Genomic DNA, 20,924 nt, shown 5'->3' on the forward strand with positions numbered 1-20,924 from the left:
TAAATTAGCTGTACTTGCAGAGAGTCTTTTTTTTTTTTTTTAGGAGTAGACTCTCTTGACTTTCTGTTTTATTTTTATACTTTCTAAGTTGTAGAGATACCATCCTGGGTTTCTTTTCATAGCATCCTAGGCTAGATGTACTGTTTCTCTGTTCCCATCTCTCTCCTTTTCTTGAATTACTTTGAAGATTCTTAATGTAATTTTTAAAGGAAGAGTATTGGAAGGTAAATGTTTTGATTCCTTGTTCTCAGGCTTATTTGCAACTTGAATGAGCATAGAATTCTGGGTTCAGAATTATTTTCTTCTGAATTGTAAGGAGCCATTTCATTCTCTTCTAGCATCTAGTGTTACTGATAAATAGGTAAAAGCCAATCAAATTAATGTCCTTTTGTCACTTTTTTCACCATCTGGAAGATTTTTATATTTCCTCTTCATTTTAGACACCTAGCAATTTTATTAAGACTATGTTTGCTGCAGGATTTTTAAAAAAATTCATCTTATGTTCAGATGCATATTTCAAGCTGAAAACTGATCTTTGACTCTGAAGTTTTCTTTTATTATTTCCTTCATATTAATTTTCTCTGTTCCTCTCTTGGAACTCTTCTATAAGACCTCTTGAATTAATCCTCCATGCCCTTTAACTGTTTTCACCTTGAAAAAAAAAAAAAAACTTAGAATTTGCTCTATATTTTGTGAAAGGATTTTGTTTACTTCTTCTGCCCTTCTAATACACTTTCATTTTGATAACCATATATTTATTTCCAAGAAAACACTTGTTCTCTGATAGCTTGTTTTCCCCCTCAGTTGCTAACTTTTACATTGTTTTCCTTCAGTGGATGAGATCTTTTTGATCTCATTAGAATACTAATGGAGATTTTTTAAAAATATATATATATATATATATTTTCTGTTTCTTGGATTATCTCTGTTTCTTGCTGAGTCAATTTCTGGCTGTTTTTTTTTTAATTTTTTTTTTAAACATTTACCCTTCTTTTTATGTTTGTTTTTTAAGTGTCCGGTGATCCTGGGCTGTCCATATACATGATTGGACAGTTCAGGTGAGTAGAACAGGTGTGGATTTTCTCTGCTCTTGAGCAGGTCTGTTCCCCAAATGAGAATGCCAACTGTGTGAGCTTTGTGAATGTAAATGGGGTGTGGTCACTCGTGAGCTTCAGTTTCAGGAGTGGGGGCTTCAGTCTGTAGCATCACACCACCTTAGGAAGATTTGTTCTCCAGGCAGAGGTGGGGATGGGTGCTAACTGCCCCAGCTCCTCCCTTTCCCCACACTATGTGCCCTCCTCACCCAAGGAAGAATGTTTGTCATGACCCTTCTGCTTCTTTGAGTTCAGACTGTAGCCTGCTCTTTCCTTTATAAGCATTGCCATCCCATTTGCTTTCTGTCCTCCTACAATCTATCAAAACCTCTGGTTAGCTGTGTTTCCTCTTTTACTCTCAGCACAGTTTTTTTTTTCTTTTTTTTTTTTTTTTTTTTTTTTCATCTATTGTACATCTTCACCCTGGTCTGATGTGAACTGGGAAGGAAGATACAGGAGTGCATGTTCAGTCCAACTTTTATTCAAAGCCTGTTCTTTCCCTTTGTTCATACCTTGATATTTCCTTTTAGCGTCCAGCACCCACAGTAAAAAGTGGAAAGCAGGTTACAGGAAAAAGAAAAAGCTTTCGCATCCAAGCCATCGAAAGCTGAGTTGCCTTTGACAGTTTGCAAGGAATTTCAATTTCATGCTTATTTCAAGTCTTAGTTAATCTAAGCTGAGTAACTAGAACTAGGTTAGTTCATCCTTCCTGTGAGAAGCTGCTTTTGCAAAAGTGAGGCAAGGGAATCAGAAGGCTGTCCCTTGAGTGGTATCCTTTTCTCCCAGAAGCAGAATCCCCTTCCCTTGCTCCATACCCCAAGTATAAAGCTAGACAAGCCAGCTGAAATCGTATCTCATGTGGAAGTTCCCATCTGCTCATTCTCAGACCCCTTTCACTCACTGTGCTTTAGTTTTTGTCCGAATAGGATGTGTGTCATTGTGTGTCATTTATTTCTGCGATAGAGATACTTTTTACTTTGGTTTGAGTAGTTTTGATTATCCATGTTCCTTTTCTGCCACCTATGGACATATGGAATTATTAGTAGTCTTTAAAAAAACCAACTGTTCACCCCTCCTTTCTGCCTCCCAATAGAACTTGCATGCACACAGATTCAGTTTTTCTGGCACTTTGCCTAGAATTAGAATGATGGTGATTTCTCTCAGCAACTTACTTGATGCTCTGTTTGGTTTAAATCTATTATAACTTGTTTACCAATTAATGACTAAAATTTTCAGTGCTTTTTAGTTCCCTGTTTAACTTGATTCAATTTTTCTTAATAAAGCTTAATTCTATTTTATAGTCATATTTGTGTCTGTAGGGTATAAATATGACTCTCACTTGAACTTATTAATAAAATGTTTTCTTTATCCTTTTCATAAAAAAACAAGTTACTGGACACCAAATATATGCTGGGCACTGTGCTCTTGGCATTGGGTTTGGAAAGGCAATTAAGGTAATTTTGGTTCTTAAGGAGCTTATAGTGAACTGGGCTACATTACGGTTTAATTTGTTTGTTTCATTTTGGTTTTGTTTTTAGTTTTGGTTCTCCATATTTTGGAAATCTTTATTTTCCAGGCTTATTGCTGTAAAATGTAAACTTTTCTTAGAGGTTTAGATGTCCTATTTTCCATTTTATTTAAACTCTGCCTCCCACATATTCTCTTGTGTTTGGAGACGAAGGAGGAGAAAGGGCCACTCGTAGGCTGTTCTCTGCCCCATGGTCATGCTGTCCTCTGCTTGTTAGTGCTGAATAGAGTAACCCAAATCTCACTTATACAAGTACAGTGAACTGCTGCTTGGTAACCAGTGCAATTCCTAAGGAAGTAGTAATGTGTGCCTGAGTCAAGATGGATTTGAATCTAAATTTTCTTTTTTCTTTCTTGTGCATGAACATCTGAAAACCTCTTGTCCTTTAAATTTAGAACAAGATGATTGTCCTTATGTCCAATTGCAAAGCACTTTAAGACTGCCCATTTCGAAACATTTTAGAACTTGTGCAACCAGGAGTTCCCATGGTGGCTCAGTGGGTTAAGAAGCTGGCTAGTGTCTGTGAGGATATGGGTTCGATTCCTGGCCTTGCTCAGTGGATTAAGGATCCAGCATCACCACAAGCTGTAGCATAGTTTGCAGATGTGGCTTGGATCGGGTGTGCTGGTAGCCTGCAGCTGCAGCTCTGATTCAATCCCTAGCTCTGGAGCTTCCATATGGTGGAGGGTACAACCGTTTAAAAAAAAAAAAAAAAAGACTGTGCACAGACTGGGTGGCTTAAACAACAGAAATTAATTTTCTTACAGTTCTGGAGACTAGAAGTTCAAGACCTAAATGTTGGCAATGTGGGTTCTTTCTGTGGTTGCTGAAGAAAGGATATGTTCCAGATCTCTGTCCTTGGCTTTTGCAGGGATGGTGTCCTCCTTGTGTCTTCACTCTCTGTGTATCTGTGTCCAAGTTTCCTCTTCTTCTGAGGACCCCAGTCATACTGAATTAGAGCTCACTCTAAAGACCTCATTTTAACCTAATTACCTCTTTAAAGCACACTGTCTTCAAATTCAGTCACATTCTGAGATATGGGGGTTAGGACTTTACCATGCGAATTTTGACAAGGAACACACTTCAGCCCATAGCATGAAGTGACTACAGGAGCCCAGGAAGATGCTGGGTACTTTCCTTTATGTTAATTTATTGGATCCTCACAAAATTGCCACATTAGAGGGACATTATAATCCCATTTCACAGACAAAAACTGGGACCAGAGTTCCTGTCATGGCTTAGTGGTTAACAAACCCGATTAGTATTCATGAGGTTGCAGGCTTGATCCCTGGCCTCATTCAGTGGGTTAAGGATCCTGCATTGCCGTGAGTTGTGGTGTAGTTTGCAGACGTGGCTCAAATCCCACGTTGCTGTGGCTGGGGTGTAGGCTGGTAGCTGCAACTCCGATTCAACCCCTAGCCTGGGAACCTCCATGTGCCACGGGTGCGGCCCTAAAAAGACAAAAGATAAAAAAGAAAAAAAAAAGAAAAAAGAAAAACTGAGACCAAGAGCAATGACTCATCCTACACAACATCACCAACTAAAAAGTAGCAAAATCAAGATTTGAACCTAAAACTGTGTATTCTACTTTATTATGCTACTTGTAGGTATTTTCCTTTGCAATTATTTTCTCTTTGTAAATGTAATATTTTGAATCCAAACAAAGCCTAGGAAGGTTCTATTCTATCCTTCCAGCTGAGAGAAAGGAATTTTTTTTGCCCACCCCATGGCATATGGAGTTCCCAGGCCAGGGATCAGATCCAAGGTGTAGTTGTGACCTAAGCTGCAGCTAACGCCAGATCCTTAACTCACTGTGCTGCGTCTGGGATCGAACCTGCGTCCAGCACTCCCAAGATACTGCTGATCCCATTGCAGCTCAGCAGGAACTCTGTGGGAGAATTTATGTTTATAAAAGTGTTTGGCCTCCTGTTTGGCAGCCATGCTTCCACTGCAAGACATTCATGCCAGGTTTTCTGCATCTTTCATCCCTTTTTAACAGACCCCATAACTTGATTACATGCTGCTCCTAAATCTAGACAAGAAGTTAACATCTGCTCCAACACTTTCATCTAATAAACAATGGGTAATCTGGTCAGGGGTGGGGGCGAGTTTGGGTTGGTTTGACATGTTTCATTATTTGGAAATCTTAAAAATATCTCAGAGGGCAAAACTCCTGTAAGTGGGAGATTGCATCCTAAGTGAAGATTCTCTTCTGGATTTGAGCCAAAGGATGGAGAAAGAAGAACGTTTATGAGGGGACAGAGCACAACATGCTGTGAAACTTGCTGAGACAGTGGGAGGAGATTAATGATGAAGATGTGCTGTCTCCCAAGAGTAGTTGAAACCATCTGGTTTTGAATGTAGCTGGGAAAGTATCAGACTAGGACAGACCTAGGACTTTTCATTACCAACCTATTAAGTGTAGTAAAGGAAACCAGAAATTGGAAAATTGCTTAACAACGTCCACAAATATCTTGTGGTTGACTCTTAAAAATGCATTCTCTTTACCAAGAAATGAAAAATGACCCTTTTTTGCTACTAACATAGTGCATATGTATGTCATGTTATTGGTATCCTGGGCTTCTAATTCTGATGTACCACTTACTTACTTAGCCCTGTGGACTAGTTAGTCTTAGTGTGGGTCTGTTTCTCTCTCAAACCAGTGTTTGGGTTGCCATGAAGGTGAAATAAGATAGGTGATCTTCAAACTATATTTTCAAACTCTATAGTGCTAGACATAGGCTACCTATTTTTATTATTACTTTACTTTTGGGCCAAATCTAACAGAACTCGCCATTCTGCTGAATTATCCAGTTTGATTCTTCAATTTATAGATTAGGCAAACCCCTTGTTTTCTTTCCCCTTTTACTGCTTGCACGCTGTTTAATCTTTTGAAAATGTCTTAGAATCACTGTGACATACAGGGAACAACTGTTGGGAATTTTTACTTTTTTTTTTTCATTAAAAAATATTTACAGATGCTTAATGAGGAAACAGTGGAACATAGCCCTGTTAACAAAGAACTTGTTGTATACATCCCCAAAGTGGATGCCACATTGTAAAGGTGCTAAGCCCTTCCAAGGAAATTATCTGTCATCTGGTTTCAGAACAGTCCTGGCAGGCTCCTGTAGATACTGACACTTTTAATTTTTGCTGAGAGCTATTAAAATTGTAGAACTTTTGGAATTGTATTCCCGTACCACGTTGATGGGCCAAATGATTGAATAGGACATGTGATAAGAATCTTTCCTCTGTGATGAAGCACCATGAAAAATCCTGAGCTGGCAGCTTATAAAGTGATTGTAGATCACGTATCTGAGTTTCCCATCATCCAGGCATCCATAAGGAGGTCTCTTGGAATAGGATGGTCTCTTCATGCCCACAAATAAAACACTGTGTCCATCCTATTCTCTCTCCAGTAAATAGTACATTACCTCTTAGTTCACATTAAAAGTGATTGCTTCTTGTTCTCTACAGCAGAAGGAGACACTAATGACATTTCTTCTTTTCTGGGAATCGGACAGTAAGAAACAGGAGGGAGGTGGGATTCACCCAGTGTGTGTGTGTGTGTGTGTGTGTGTGTGTGTCTTGAAACTGAAGGATCTGAGCAGTGTTGAGTTCTTGGAGGATACATTTTATTGACCGTAGTTTGTTTGGTACTGGGTTACTTAAGAGGCAAAGTTTGCTAGGCTTCAAGCAGCGTTGCTTTCATGCCTTTTCAGATTCCTAGGCTAGCTGGAGGAAGGTGGCTCGTTTGGGGGAGAAATGATCTGTGAGATAATAGGGTGCTATGTTCCAATTCAGTATGACTCAAGCAGCTGGTGGCCATCCATTGTCAGGACTCTCTGAGGAAATCAGTTCATCTCAGTTATATATCAGGATTTCAACTAAAGCCTGGCATCTGGTTAGCTGGAGTGAGGTAATTTGGTGTGCCAGCCTCTCTTTTCTATGCACTCTCCTTTATGACTGCTTAGATATGATCAGGTTGATGCCAATGAATCTATTATGCTGACAAATGCTAATCAGAGATAGGCTCCTGATTTTAAATTCAAATTCACTATGTACTATTAACTTTTCTAACATTGTGTGCTTTTGATGGCCTCATTTGCATGATTTTATAAATATGCATTTCTGGCTACAATTTTATTATCTGAGTGTTCTTTTATTTAACATTTAGAGGAGTTTTTTTTTTCTTCTTAAGGGTGTGAAAAGGTGATCAGTCTGTTTGCAGCAGAGGTGGAGTATGGCTGGACTCCATATGACCATATGCTCATTCGTCAGCAGGGTGGTAGAGCATAGAAGTTAGGACCATGGGCGCCAACATGCTTGGATTCAAGACCTATCTCCTCCACTCCATCTATATTGAGTGCATGTAACTTAACTGTACAGAAATTGTTTAACCCTGTATGACTTACCCTCGTTTTTTTAATGGAGATAATAATAGCATGTCCCAGACAGGGTTTTTGAGAAGATTCCATTAAAATAGTGCATGTTTCAGCCAGTTTCTGCTAGGGTACTCTACAGTAACAAATTAATCTAAAATATCAGTGGCTTACAACTGCAGAGATTTATTTCTCATTCATATTCATGTTCATCATGGCTTGTCCCTGCCTCTGCTCTATATTCTCTTCATTCTGAGACACAACTGAAACAGCAGCCTCTGCTGGTCTCGTGAAAGAATTAAAACTCCTTGTGGCTTTAACATCTATTCATATTTTTTTTTAATTTTATTTTCCCACTGTACAGCAAGGGGGTCAGGTTATCCTTACATGTATACATTACAATTACATTTTCCCCCCACCCTTTCTTCTGTTGCAGCATGAGTATCTAGACAAAGTTCTCAATGCTATTCAGCAGGATCTCCTTGTAAATCTCTTCTAAGTTGTGTCTGATAAGCCCAAGCTCCCAATCCCTCCCACTCCCTCCCCCTCCCCCTCCCATCAGGCAGCCACAAGTCTCTTCTCCAAGTCCATGATTTTCTTTTCTGAGGAGATGTTCATTTATTTTTTTTGTCTTTTGGCCATTTCTTGGGCCGCTCCCGGCATATGGAGGTTCCCAGGCTAGGGGTTGAATCGGAGCTGTAGCCACTGGCCTACGCCAGAGCCACAGCAACGCAGGATCCGAGCCGCGTCTGCAACCTACACCACAGCTCACGGAAACGCCGGATCGTTAACCCACTGAGCAAGGGCAGGGACCGAACCCGCAACCTCATGGTTCCTAGTCGGATTCATTAACCACTGCGCCACAACGGGAACTCCAGATTTTATTTTTAAATCCTATTTGGAGAGGTAAATTATTTACCTAGTTTAGGTAGGATGAGAAGACTAATCTTTACGTGTTTGTTGAATGGCTCTCTTAAGAGCAATTTGAGGTGCTGAATGCGACCTTGAACTTTCCAGGGAAGGTGGTCTATGGAGAGCCCATTGCAGCAGGCCTTGGCACAGATGGCACTCACTACTGGAACAGAGACTGGCACCATGCAGCCCACCACGTTATGGGTCCACCCCTGCGACCAGACCCTTCAACGCCTGACTTCCTCCTGAATCTATTGGCTAAGTAATTATTGAGCAGATGATTGTGACGTCTTTTGCTAAAATAAGATGTTTTGCAAGTCTCAGGTCTGAGTGTAGGAGATCTGGTTCCACCATCTGGACCTTCCATTGGCATCCCAGTCTTCTGTTCTACTTGACCTGACAGGTCCTGGGGACTCTCTCATCTGGAGACCAAAAAGCACTGGCTTAATTATGTTATGATGTGGTGTCAAAATTTCTCCTGGCCACAGAGAAATCAGATCATATTTTCTAAAATTTTACTCTGTTCTGATTCTTTTGTTGTCTTTTCTGTCTCTTGTTGCCTACGGCCAGGTCTCGTCACTATGCCTTATTTTTATCAAACAGAATATTCTTGAATATATTTTCATGCTGCTATAAGCCAGGAACTAGATGTGCCTGTGGTATGGGAACAAGAGATTAGGATCTAGGGCAGAGCCCCTAGAGGGGTGAAAGGCCAGGCCCTGCCCTCAAGAGGTTATCCCCATGATAAGCCACTCAAACTATTTTCAAATGCTGCTTTCTGGAACATTATGGCTGTTCTTCTTGAGTAATACACCCCATTCCTGTACAGCCTTTCATTCCCCTTTCATGGACACTCAGATCCAAGTTAACAAAGAGCTTTTCACAACAGACTGTACAGTTTTTTTACTTGCCTTTTCCTTTCAGTTTGCTTCCTCCTTCAGACTTTTATATCTTCAAGATTGCTCACAAGTCAAAGCACGATTCCTGTTGCTGGTGATGTCGATATCCTCACCCAGCATCACACGTCTGCCCATCACAACATTGCCATTTAGCCAGGGGCTGCCTCTGTTCATATGGATCACCATGGTTCACCTTCGTGTGGTACTATACTCACAAGAAATTTACATGTACATTATTGCTGGTGATCCTCAATAATTGTCATCAAGTGTATATTAATTACTAACTTCTATATGAGAAACCGAGCATCGAACAAACTCCTAATCACAGAACCAGTAAGTAATGGGGCTTAGAATCCACTTTTTCTGACCTAAGCATGATCCTGCATCATGCTTCTTACAAGAGTATTACTCTCCCAAAGCTTTCCATAAAATAGAGACAGGGGTGAGTAAAATCTGTACTTGAAAAAGCTACTCATGCTCCAATGCATTTTTCTGCCTTCCAGTTGAGAATGGTGTCAGGAGGTCAGGGAAGGTTATGGTAGTTTCCTGCTGACATGTTCTGTCTAGTCACCCCCATTGGTCTCATGTGTTTCTCTTTCACAGCGATGATCTAACCACAACAGGGTCTGATCACTGCACTTTCAACACCTGCCAGAAAGCTCTTGGAAAGGATGATTTTACTAAGATTCCCAATGGAGTGAATGGTGTTGAGGACCGGATGTCGGTAATCTGGGAAAAAGCCGTGGTGAGTTTCACAGGATTTGGTCTGTTTTGCCTAATTCTTCAGCCAGGATCTGGCCCATTTTAGGACCAGAGTACCAAAACCTTTCATAGAGAAGCTTTTGATTGTTTTTACTACAGAGGAGACTGGGAATATGAGAGCATCGCCACAACTATGCCATCCTCAAAGATGATCAGGAGAATAATTTTCTTCTCTGCGTGGCTTAGAGGATGCATTACACGATGACATTGGAGATAAACTTAGATTGGGTACCAAGAGGGTAATTCTTCAAGTCTTTGGGATGTAATAGCCCTTCTGTTTGATTTCCATGTTTTTGAATCCCAGTTCCTCATGTGCCACTGATATAGATACTTACAATGATTGAAACAACATGAAGAACTTTTATTATGTTCATACCTCCTTTTCATACAAAAATGTAGATGTCCCTTTTTAAGAACTTTTAATTTTTTTTTCTTTTTCTTTTGGTCTTTTCTAGGGCCGCTACCATGGCATATGGAGGTTCCCAGGCTAGGGGTCCAATCGGAGCTGTAGCTGCTGGCCTATGCCAGAGCCACAGCAACGCGGGATCTGAGCAGCATCTGAGACCTACACCACAGCTCACGACGATGCCGGCTCCTTAACCCACTGAGCAAGGCCAGGGATCGAACCCGCAACCTCATGGGAACCCATCGTGGCGCAGTGCTTAATGAATCCGACTAGGAACCATGAGGTTGCGGGTTCGATCCCTGGCCTTGCTCAGTGGGTTAAGGATCCAGCATCGCCGTGAGCTGTGGTGTAGGTCGCAGACGCGGCTCGGATCCCGAGTTGCTGTGGCTGTGGGGTAGGACGGCGGCTGCAGCTCTGATTGGACCCCTAGCCTGGGAACCTCCACATGCCATGGGAAGCGACCCTAAAAAAGGCAAAAACAAACAAACAAGAACTTTTAAATATTATGTTTTGAAATACCTATGTGGTTACATAAACAATAATCCCAAGTATAGAAAGAGATTTTTTTAATTTCCTGATTTAAAAATTTCTCCCTAAGGATGAAGAAGAATCAAATAGCTAAATGTTTGTATATTATTCTGTACAGCCAGCTAATAGGTGTCATTGCAAAGATCAGTAGGGGAGAAGTGCCCAGTTAGATCTGAGATCCTTGTTGTCATGCCATTCTCACCTACCTCTTAGATGACACATTAATCACATCTTACACATCTCAGAATCACTTTTTTTTTGTCTTTTGTCTTTTTTTGTTGTTGTTGTTGTTGCTATTTCTTGGGCCGCTCCCGCAGCATATGGAGGTTACCAGGCTAGGGGTTGAATCGGAGCTGTAGCCACCGGCCTATGCCAGAGCCACAGCAACTCAGGATCCGAGCCGTGTCTGCAACCTACACCACAGCTCACAGCAACACCAGATCGTTAACCCACTGAGCAAGGGCAGGGACCGAACCCGCAACCTCATGGTTCCTAGTCGGATTCTTTAACCACTGCGCCACGATGGGAACTCCAGAATCACTTATACATACCAGTCACTTCTAGCTCTAATTATCTACCACTTAATGTCACTTTTATTTCCCAAATGCCTTCTTTTCACCTTCATGTCTTCCCTTCTACTTTGAGGCCATCTCTTGCTTGGACTATTGCAGTAGTCTCACAGCTGTTTCCTCTGCCTTCAATCTCTGGATTGCTACAATCTACTCTGTACTCCAGTACCAGAATTACCTTTCAAACATCAAAATCTATTTGTGCGTTTTCTTCTCCAGAACCCTTTAATTCTCTCCATTACTTATTGGATGATATTTGAAAAATTAATTTACATGTAAGCATCTTCAGAACACCTCTAGAGCCCTGTCTCCTGTTAATTGTCTTCTCCACCCCCTTTTACCTCTTCTCTAATTATAATCGTTCCAAGTGACTTCTCTATCTTTTTGCTTAGACTTTCTTGATAACAGTCCATCCATTCACTTTGAGCTTGTGTTATTACAATGAGTAATTTCATTGCGGCAGATTTTCATAATATATAGTATATAAATGGCTTTAAAGTGATCACATACTTCTTAACATATACGAAACTCTTATTTTCTGAAACTTTAAGATGTTAGGTTTATTTTATGGTAATATTGCTTTTAAGACATAGTTCTTATTTTTTTTTTTTTTTGAGACAGGGACCCTTTGATAAATAAACCATAAGGATGCTCTTGCTATTTAAATGTACATAGAGATACATTCTCAACATTAAAAAAAAAAGTTTTAGATAGCCCACTAAAGTTTGTCTATCTTAAAATCTCTTGCAATAGACTGTCCATGGACATGCAATTTTAAATAGCAGAAATTTGGATTTCCTGCTATGGTGCAGCGGGATTGGTGGCGTTTTGGGATCATTAGGACGCAGGTTCAATCCCCGGCCCGGCACAGTAGGTTAAGGATCCAGCATTGCTGCAGCTGTGGCATAGGTTTCGACTGTGACTTGAATCTGATTCCTGGCTTGGGAATGCCATATACTGTGGGGTGGCCAAAAATGAGGGGGGCAAAAGAAAAACACAAAATGGAATCTCTTAGTTGATTTTCCCCCTTCTAAAAGCATTGTTTCCAGGAGTTCCTGTTGTGGCTTAGTGGGTTAAGGACCCAACGCTGTTTCTGTGAGGATGCAGGTTTGATCCCTGGCCTTGCTCAGTGGGTTAAGGATCTGGCATTGGTGTAAGCTGCAGCATAGGTTACAGATGCTGCTTGGTTCAGTGTGGCCCTGGCTGTGGCAAAGGCCCCAGCTGAAGCTCTGAATCAACCCTTAGCCAGAGAACTTCCCCCATATGCTTCAAGTGCAGCTGTAAAAAGAAAAAAAAAAAAAAAAGCATTACCTGCTGATTTAAAGGTCTGTCTTATTTTAACTCTATAATATTCCATCTACTGTCTACACGATCATCTCATAAATCTTAGGTCTGCATGAAACAAGCCAGATCATAAATATAGTAGGTGGCAGTGGTAGACTTTAAACAAGAATTGAAAATATTGTTACTAACATTTGGCTTTTGTCTGTGTGATACTGGGAAAAATTAGTGGGGGTGTTTTCTTAAGCTGACAGGGTTTTGAATAGTTATCCTTAGGCTTCCATATATAACCCCATTGTAATCATTATGATTATTTAATATTTATTAGAATTTGCAGATGTGTTTGGCTCCATGATAGAAGAAATTAAGTGCAGTTCTATTTAGTTCTAAGAGATACAATCATGTAATTTTATTGATAGATTTTTAGTGTTTTATCATTGGAACAAATATATTTTTCTTCCTTGAATTGTTTTACAGCACAGTGGCAAAATGGATGAAAACCGATTTGTGGCAGTTACTAGCACAAATGCAGCTAAAATCTTTAATCTCTATCCAAGAAAAGGAAGAATAGCTGTGGGCTCAGATGCTGACATTGTGATTTGGGACCCAAAAGCTACAAGGTAAGTTTTTATATTCCTTGGCTTCCTCATGGGAAAAAGCACTAACTTGCAAAGAAATTATTCACTGGCCTTGATCAGCCATTTCTTATTAGGTGATTTATTTAGCCAGGCTCAGGTATTTTGAGCCTCTGCATAAGATAAAGGTTGGATGTACAAACATTCTTTTGTTTTCCTTGGCGTAGAGGAGGCAAAAGTTGTGTTGCTTACCGTTCCCTGGAAATGCATATGTGTGGAAGAGCAATATGAATTTCCCACTCCAGTGCTTGGCAAACACCTGAGTTCACATAGAGGAAAGGTTTGGGGCCATGGAGAAAAGGAAAGGCTTAGTATGAAGAGGGCTGCATTGAAGACTTGAAATAATTACAGCCTTTTTAAATCTTTCAGATAGAAAAATTCCAGCACAAAGATGTCACTTTTAGTTAGCCAAATTTTCCAGCTGAGTTCATCTTGAGCCTGTCATTCCCAGTAGACTCCAGCTTTTTGTTTCCAATTTCCATAATTCTATGTTAATATTGCAGATTTAGCTGATTCCGCCAACTCAGAAAAGCATTCAATAGAGACTGAAGCTTTGTTAATTTTTCCGTATAGGATGTTGGCACAGACAACACCTGCATCGTGATTTGTGTTTTTCATAAACTCTGCAATTATAATGGAGAAAATCCCACACACTTTAACATTTCGGGTGTGTGTGTCCATGTGTGTGCTTGCACATATTTGTGTGTAAACAGAGATATGATAAGACCTTCTACCTTCTTTAAATAGGCATTTATTCAAAGTCTATTAAATGTTTTATTGTATTAAACAAAGGTCTATGCAGGCATACCTTGTTTTATTGAACTTCACAGATAATTGTATTTTTAACTCTTTGAGGGTTTGTGGCAAATCTGCATGAAGCAAGTCTATCCATGCCATTTTTCCAACTGCATTTGCTCACTTCATGTCTCTGCGTCATATTTTGGTAATTCTTGCAATATTTCAAACTTTTTCATTATTATTACATTGGTTATGGTGATCTTTGATGTTACTGTTGTAATTGTTTTAGGATGAGCTGGGCCCAAGTAAGACAGTGAACTTAATCATTAAAGGTTGGGTGTGTTCTCACTACTCCACCAAACAGCTGTTCCCCCATCTCTCTCCCTCTCCTTGGGCCTCCCTATTCCCTGAGACACAACAATATTGAAATTGGGCCAATTAATAACCCTGCAGTGGCCTCTAAGTGTTCATGTGAAAGGAACAGCTTCATGTCTCTCACTTTAAATCAAAAGCTAAAAATGATTAAGTAAGGAAGACAAGTCGAAAGCTAAGATAGGCCAAAAGCTAGGCATCTTGCACCAGACAGTTAGCCAAGTTGTGAATGCAAAAGAAAAGCTCTTGAAGGAAATTGAAAGTGCTACTCCAGTGAACACACAAGTGATGAGAAAGTGAAATGGCCTCATTGCTGGTATGAGGAGAGTTTGAGTGGTTTGGATAGAAGGTTATACCAGCTACAACATTCCATTAAGCCAAAGCCTAATCCAGGGCAAGGCCCTGATTCTCTTCAATTCTATGAAGGCTGAGAGAGGTGAGGAAGCTGCTGAAAAAAAGCTCGAAGTTAGTAGAGATTGGTTCATGAGGTTTCAGGACAGAAGCCATCTCTATAATAAAAAGGTACAAGGTGAAGCAGCAAGTGCTGATGTAGAAGTTGCAGCATGTTAGCCGGAAGATCTAGTTCAGATAATTACTGAAGATGGATACACTAAGCAGATTTTCAATGTAGATGAAACAGCATATTTTGGAAGAATATGCCATGTAGGACTTTCATAGCTAGAGAGGAAAAGTCAATGCTTGGCTTCAAAGCTTTAAAGAAAAGGCTGACTCTTATTAGGCGCTGGTGCAGCTGGTGACTTTAAGTTGAAGCCAATGCTCATTTACCATTCTGAAAATCCTAGGGGCCTTAAGAATTATGCTAAATCTATTCTGCCTCTGCTCTATAAATGGAACAACGAAGCCTCGATGACAGTACATGACAGTACATCTGTTCGCTGAATATTTTAAGCCCACTAATGAGATCTACTTCTCAAAAAAAGATTCCTTTTGAAATGTGACTCAAAATTGCTCATTTACTATGCACCTGGTCACCCAAGAGCTCTGATGGAGATGAACAGTGAAATTCATGTTGTTTTCATGCCAGCTACCACAACATCCATTCTGCTGCCTATGGATGAGGAATAATTTCAGCTTTCAAGTCTTAATTACTTATACATTTCATAAGACGATGGTGGCCATAGATAATGATTCTTCTGATGGATCTGGGCAAAGTCAGGTGAAAACCCTCAGAAAAGGATTCACCATTCTAGATGCCATTAAAAACATTCATGGGAGTTCCCGTCGTGGCGCAGTGGTTAACGAATCCGACTAGGAACCATGAGGTTGCGGGTTCAGTCCCTGCCCTTGCTCAGTGGGTTAATGATCCGGCGTTGCCGTGAGCTGTGGTGTAGGTTGCAGACACGGCTCGGATCCCGAGTTGCTGTGGCTCTGGCGTAGGCCGGTGGCTGCAGCTCCAATTCAACCCCTAGCCTGGGAACCTCCATATGCCGCGGGAGCGGCCCAAGAAATAGCAACAACAACAACAACAACAACTAAAAAAAAAAAAAAAAAATTCATGATTCATGGAAAGAGGTCAAAATATCAACATTCACAGAAATCTGGAAAAAGTTGAGTCCAACCCTCATGGATGACTTTGAGGGGTTCAAGACTTTAGTGGAGGAAGTAACTACAGATGTGATGGAAATAGCAAGAGAACTAGAATTAGAATTGAAGCCTGAACATGTGACTGAATTGCTATAATCTCATGATAAAACTTTCATGGATGAGAAGTTGCTTCTCATGGGTGAGCAAAGAAAGTGGTTTCTTGAAATCTATTCCTGATAAAGATGCTGTGAAGGTGTTGAAATGACAAAAAAGGGTGTAGACTATTATGTAAACTTAATTGATAAAGCAGAGGCAGGCTTTAAAAGGATTGGCTCAAATTTTGAAAGAAGTTCTGCTGCGGATAAAATGCTATAAAACAGTATTGCATGCTATCAAGAAATTGTTCACGAAAGAAAGAGTGAATCAATGCAGCAAACTTTATTGTTGTCTTATTTTAAGAAAATTTCACAGCCACCCCATCCTTCAGCAGTGATCATTCTGATATTAGTCAGAAACCCAGGCAAGACATCAAGGCAAGACCCTCCACCAGCAAAAAGATTAGGACTTTGCTGAAAGCTCAGAAGATGGTCAGCATTTTTTAGCCATAAAATAATTTTTAATTAGATACATATATTGTTTCTTTAGACATGATATTGCACATCTAATAGACTACAATACAATATAAACATAACTTTTATATGTCCTGGGAAATCAAAAAATTCATGTGCCCTGTATATTGTGATATTCACTATATTGAGGAGGTTTGGAACCAAACCTGCGCTATCTCCGAGGGGTGCCTGTATTCATCCAGGTTCATTATTCAGTGGCGCCTCCTCTTCTACAACCCCTTCTATCCTGTTTCTCACATTGTGGAGTTTTCACATTGAAAAAGATGTATAATGATAGTGCAAAATATTCTGATCATGGCTTAGAGAAAATTCTTAAAGGGTTGGAGAAGAAAGATGTAGAATTAAGTCCAAGAAATCCAAAGGATGCCAGATCACTTCAGTACATCCTGCCAAGTAAAGATTATATTTCTCCATGTTTCAAAAGGATATTAAAACAAGGAAAGAAAAACAAGGTCTCCAGTTTTTTAAGAGAGTCTGAGGGTCAGAGAGATAGAACACTATATATAGTTCATCTGCCTTCCTGGTCACCACAGGCAAAATAACTGAAGACACCTAAAAATGAAAAAGGGCTGCAAGACATGACACCAGCCAAACTAGATAAATATAAAATAGCCATAGTAGTACATACCTTGTCTTTTTGTAACACTTTCCTGGGTTACAAAGCATTTTCATATTCCTCATGTGGTTCTAACAAAAGCCTTACAAAGTAGCCACAGTAATTATTAATATCTCATACAGATGACAGAATAGACACTCAGAGATCTTAAATGACATGCCTGGGTCCTCCGGCTTGGTTTTTTTTTTTTTTGTCTTTTTGTATTTTCTAGGGTTGCACCCATGGCACATGGAGGTTCCCAGGCTAGGGATCTAATCAGAGCTGTAGCTGCCGGCCTACGCTAGAGCCACAGCAATGCCAGATCCAAGCCAAATATGTGACCTGCACCACAGCTCATGGCAATGCTGGATCCTCTACCCACTGAGCGAGGCCAGGGATCGAACCTGCAATCTCATGGTTCCTAGTCGGATTTGTTAACCACTGAGCCACAACGGGAATTTGAGATGGTATTTAAAAAATTTTTTAATTGGAATATAGTTGATTTACAAGGTTGTGTTCATTTCAGACATACGACAAAGTAAATCAGTCATACATATACATATATCCATTCCTTTTCAGATTCTTTTCCCATATAGGTTATTACATATTATTGAGTAAATTTCCCTATGCTATACAGTAAGTCCTTGTTACTTATCTATTTTATATATAGCAATGTATATATGTATTAGTCTCAACTCCCTAATTTATATCCCCCCCCCATGTTTCCTCTTTGGTGAACATAAATTTGGTTTCAAAATATTTGAGTCTGTTTTATAAACACATATTAGTGATCTCATATATTTGTCTTGCTTTGTCTGACTTCACTTAGTATAATAATTTCTAGGTCCATCCATGTTGCTGCAAATGGCATTATTCTTTTTTGGCTGAGTAATATTCCATTGTTTATATGTACCACATCTTCTTCATCCAGTCCTCTGTCAGTGGACATTTAAGTTATTTCAGTGTCTTGGCGTTGTAAATAGTGCTGCACTGAACATAAGGGTGCATTATCTTTTCAAATTATGGTTTTATCCAGGTAGATGGTTGGGTCATGTGGTAATTCTATATTTAGTTTTTTAAGGATCCTCCATACTATGTTCCATAGTGATTGCACCAGCTTACATTCCCACCAACAGTATGGGAGTGTTCCTTTTTCTCCACACTCTCTCCAGCATTTATTGTTTTTTGATGATGGTCATTCTGACTGGTGTGAGATGATGCCTTATTGTAGTTTTGATTTGCATTTCTCTAATAATTAGCAATAACAAGCATCTTTTCATTTGATTTTTGGCCATCTGTATATCTTCTTTGGAGAAATGTCTATTTAGATCTTCTGCCCATTTTTTTGATTGGATTGTTTGTTTTTTTGATATTCAGCTGTGTGAGTTGTTGATATGTTTTGGAAATTAATCCCTTGTCAGTTGCTTCATTTGCAAATATTTTCTCCCATTCTGTGGGTAGTCTTTTCATTTTGTTTATGGTTTCCTTTGCTGTGCAAAAGCTTCTAAGTTAATTAGGTCCCATCTCTTCATTTTTGTTTTTATTTTCATTACCCTAGGAGGTGAACCCAAAAAGATGATGCTGCAATATATGTCAAAGAATTTTCTGCCTATGTTTTCCTTTAAGAGTTTTATAGTCTCTGGTCTTATGTTTAGCTCTTTAATCTAATTTGAGTTTATATTTATGTGTGGTGTCAGAAAGTGTTATAATTTCTTTCTTTTACACATAGTTTCTAGTTTTCCCAGCACCATTTATTGAAGGGACTGTCTTTTCTCCATTGTATATTCTTGCCTCCTCTGTCATAGACTAATTGACCATAGTTGCATGGGTTTCTTTCTGGGCTTTCTATGCTGTTCCACTGATTTATATTTCTGTTTTTGTGCCAGAACCATACTGTTCTGATTATTGTAGCTTTGTAATAAAATCTTAAGTCAAGGAGACCAATTCTTCCAGCTCCAGTTTTCTTCCTCAAAATTGCTTTGGCTATTTAGGGTCTTTTGTGTTCCCATACAAATTAAAAATTTTTTTTGTTCTACTTCTGTGAAAAAAAATGCTGTTGGTACTTTGATAGGAATTGCACTGAATCTTTAGACTGTCTTGGATAGTATAGTCATTTTGGCAGTGTTGATTCTTCCTCCTTCAGCTTGATGTTGATGAACTGGGACCAGGACCTACTACCATCAAGCTCTCAGACTGTGCTGGTTTTCATTATGCCTAGAGCTTCGTTATACATAATAAGCAGACATTGGTAGAGAAGACCCAGCACTAAAATCAAATGCTAATATGTATCCTTACCTCACCCCCAAAAAATATATATAAATGTAAATATTTAATTTCCTGTTGCCATTACATAATAAAGTGAAGGACGGGTATTATATAAGAAATACTAGAGAACTAATGAGAGAAAATAATAGAAAGAAACAAAAGCACAGAAACTTTTTAGCTTGACCTTAAATTAGTTATTCTTAGGCTAGAAATGAGAGATATTAGCAGGTAATATATAGGTCTTAAAAAAACTAAACATCTGGATCATTATGGGCTATTCTGAAACAACTGAATAAAAAAGGAAGGACAAAGAATGTTATAGAAATCGGTAGCTAACACTTTTGAGAGAGCAGTCTAAATTTATATCATCTAAAAACGTGACTCAAAGAGGCATAATCACAGTCTATAAATATCCTCCAAGCACAATATATGTGGTAAATAAGGAATGTGAATTATGCACAACCTTGAGCTTAGGTCATTTTTTCTTTGTCCAGTTGTCTAAGGGAGACAGTGCTTTCCACCTGGGTTGGTGTTGTCCTCAGACATTACCACAACCAAGGAAACTCTTAAGGCTGGAGACACCCAGGTGTAGGGTTAAAACGAAGATCCGCAGCGAAGGGCCTGCCCATGGTTCTCCACCCTGCTAGGAACTAGACCGGACAGCCATCCCTCAGCAGAATGATTTCGTTTCTCCTTCCCCTTTGAAAAGGAACATACTTTTGAACAAGGAGAAAATGTGTTTATCATGGTATACATCCAAAGAGAATTTGATAGAAACCGGGATGTTGATTCCTTATTTAGGTCGATCAGAACACCAGCCTCCTCTATTCTCGGCCTGCTTGTTAGAAGAAAGGTGCTCATCGGTGTGGGCTGCTCCTGACCCCAAATGTATGCTGATGACCCCAAGGAGGACCTTGTCTGGTGCTCGATAGTATTTTTAGCTTTTCCTAACTGTCTGTACATGACCATAGGTGCCACTGTCCTACCTCTGAGACAGCCTGATTTCCTTGCCCTGCAGAAGGAGTTCTCTGGGACACGCACACCTACGCTGCACCATAGGCTTTATTCACTTCTGCTCATGAACAGTCTCAAAGTCTAATTTCTTTTTTTAAAATAAACATTTTAGGGAAAACGCATTGTGGCTCAGGGGGTTAAGAACCTGACTAGTATCCATGAGGATGTGGGTTTGATCCCTGGGTTTGTTCAGTGGGTTAAGGATCCAGGGTTGCCACAAGCTGTGGTGTAGGTTATAGACGCGGCTTGGATGTGGCCTTGCTGTGGCTGTGGTGTAGGCTGGCAGCTGCAGCTCTGATTTGACACCTAGCCCAGGAACTTACATAAGCCATAAGAACTTACATATGCCCCCCTCCCCCAAAAAATGAATAAAATAATACAAAATAAACATTTTATTTCAAAATAGTTTTAGATTTACAGAAAAGTTGCAAAGATAGCACAGAGAGCTCTCAGATGCCCCACACTCATTTTCTATTATGATTATATTTCATTACTCTGGTACATTTGTTACAATGATTGAACCACTATTGATATGTTGTTGTTAATTAAAATCTCTACTTTTTTGAGACTTTCTGGGTTTTGCTTCATATTCTCTTTCCATTCCAGAATCCCATCCAGGATACCCCATGACATTTGGTCATCATGTTTCCTTAGGTTCCTCTGGTCTTTGAGAATTTCTCTGGCTTTATTTTTGATGACCATGACAGTTTTGAGTGTTTCTCTCTTTTTACTTTTTCATGTTTCTCTCACCATTAGCCTGAGGTTATGGG

The 20,924-nt window shown here is 39.7% G+C and overlaps 1 protein-coding gene and 1 pseudogene across 1 annotated transcript in view; both read left to right on the forward strand.

Moving 5' to 3' along the window:
• DPYS (dihydropyrimidinase) overlaps window positions 1–20,924 on the forward strand; it is an 87,501-nt gene that overhangs the window by 28,191 nt on the left and 38,386 nt on the right. The window contains exons 5-7 of the mRNA XM_047782931.1: window positions 8,022–8,178; window positions 9,419–9,560; window positions 12,839–12,981. Coding sequence (XP_047638887.1) covers window positions 8,022–8,178; window positions 9,419–9,560; window positions 12,839–12,981 — 442 coding nt within the window. The remainder of the gene's footprint in view (window positions 1–8,021; window positions 8,179–9,418; window positions 9,561–12,838; window positions 12,982–20,924) is intronic.
• LOC125130015 (tigger transposable element-derived protein 1-like) lies at window positions 13,287–16,224 on the forward strand (annotated as a pseudogene).

This window comes from Phacochoerus africanus, chromosome 6, assembly GCF_016906955.1.
Source record: "Phacochoerus africanus isolate WHEZ1 chromosome 6, ROS_Pafr_v1, whole genome shotgun sequence".
In the NCBI taxonomy this organism is placed as follows: Eukaryota; Metazoa; Chordata; class Mammalia; order Artiodactyla; family Suidae; genus Phacochoerus; species Phacochoerus africanus.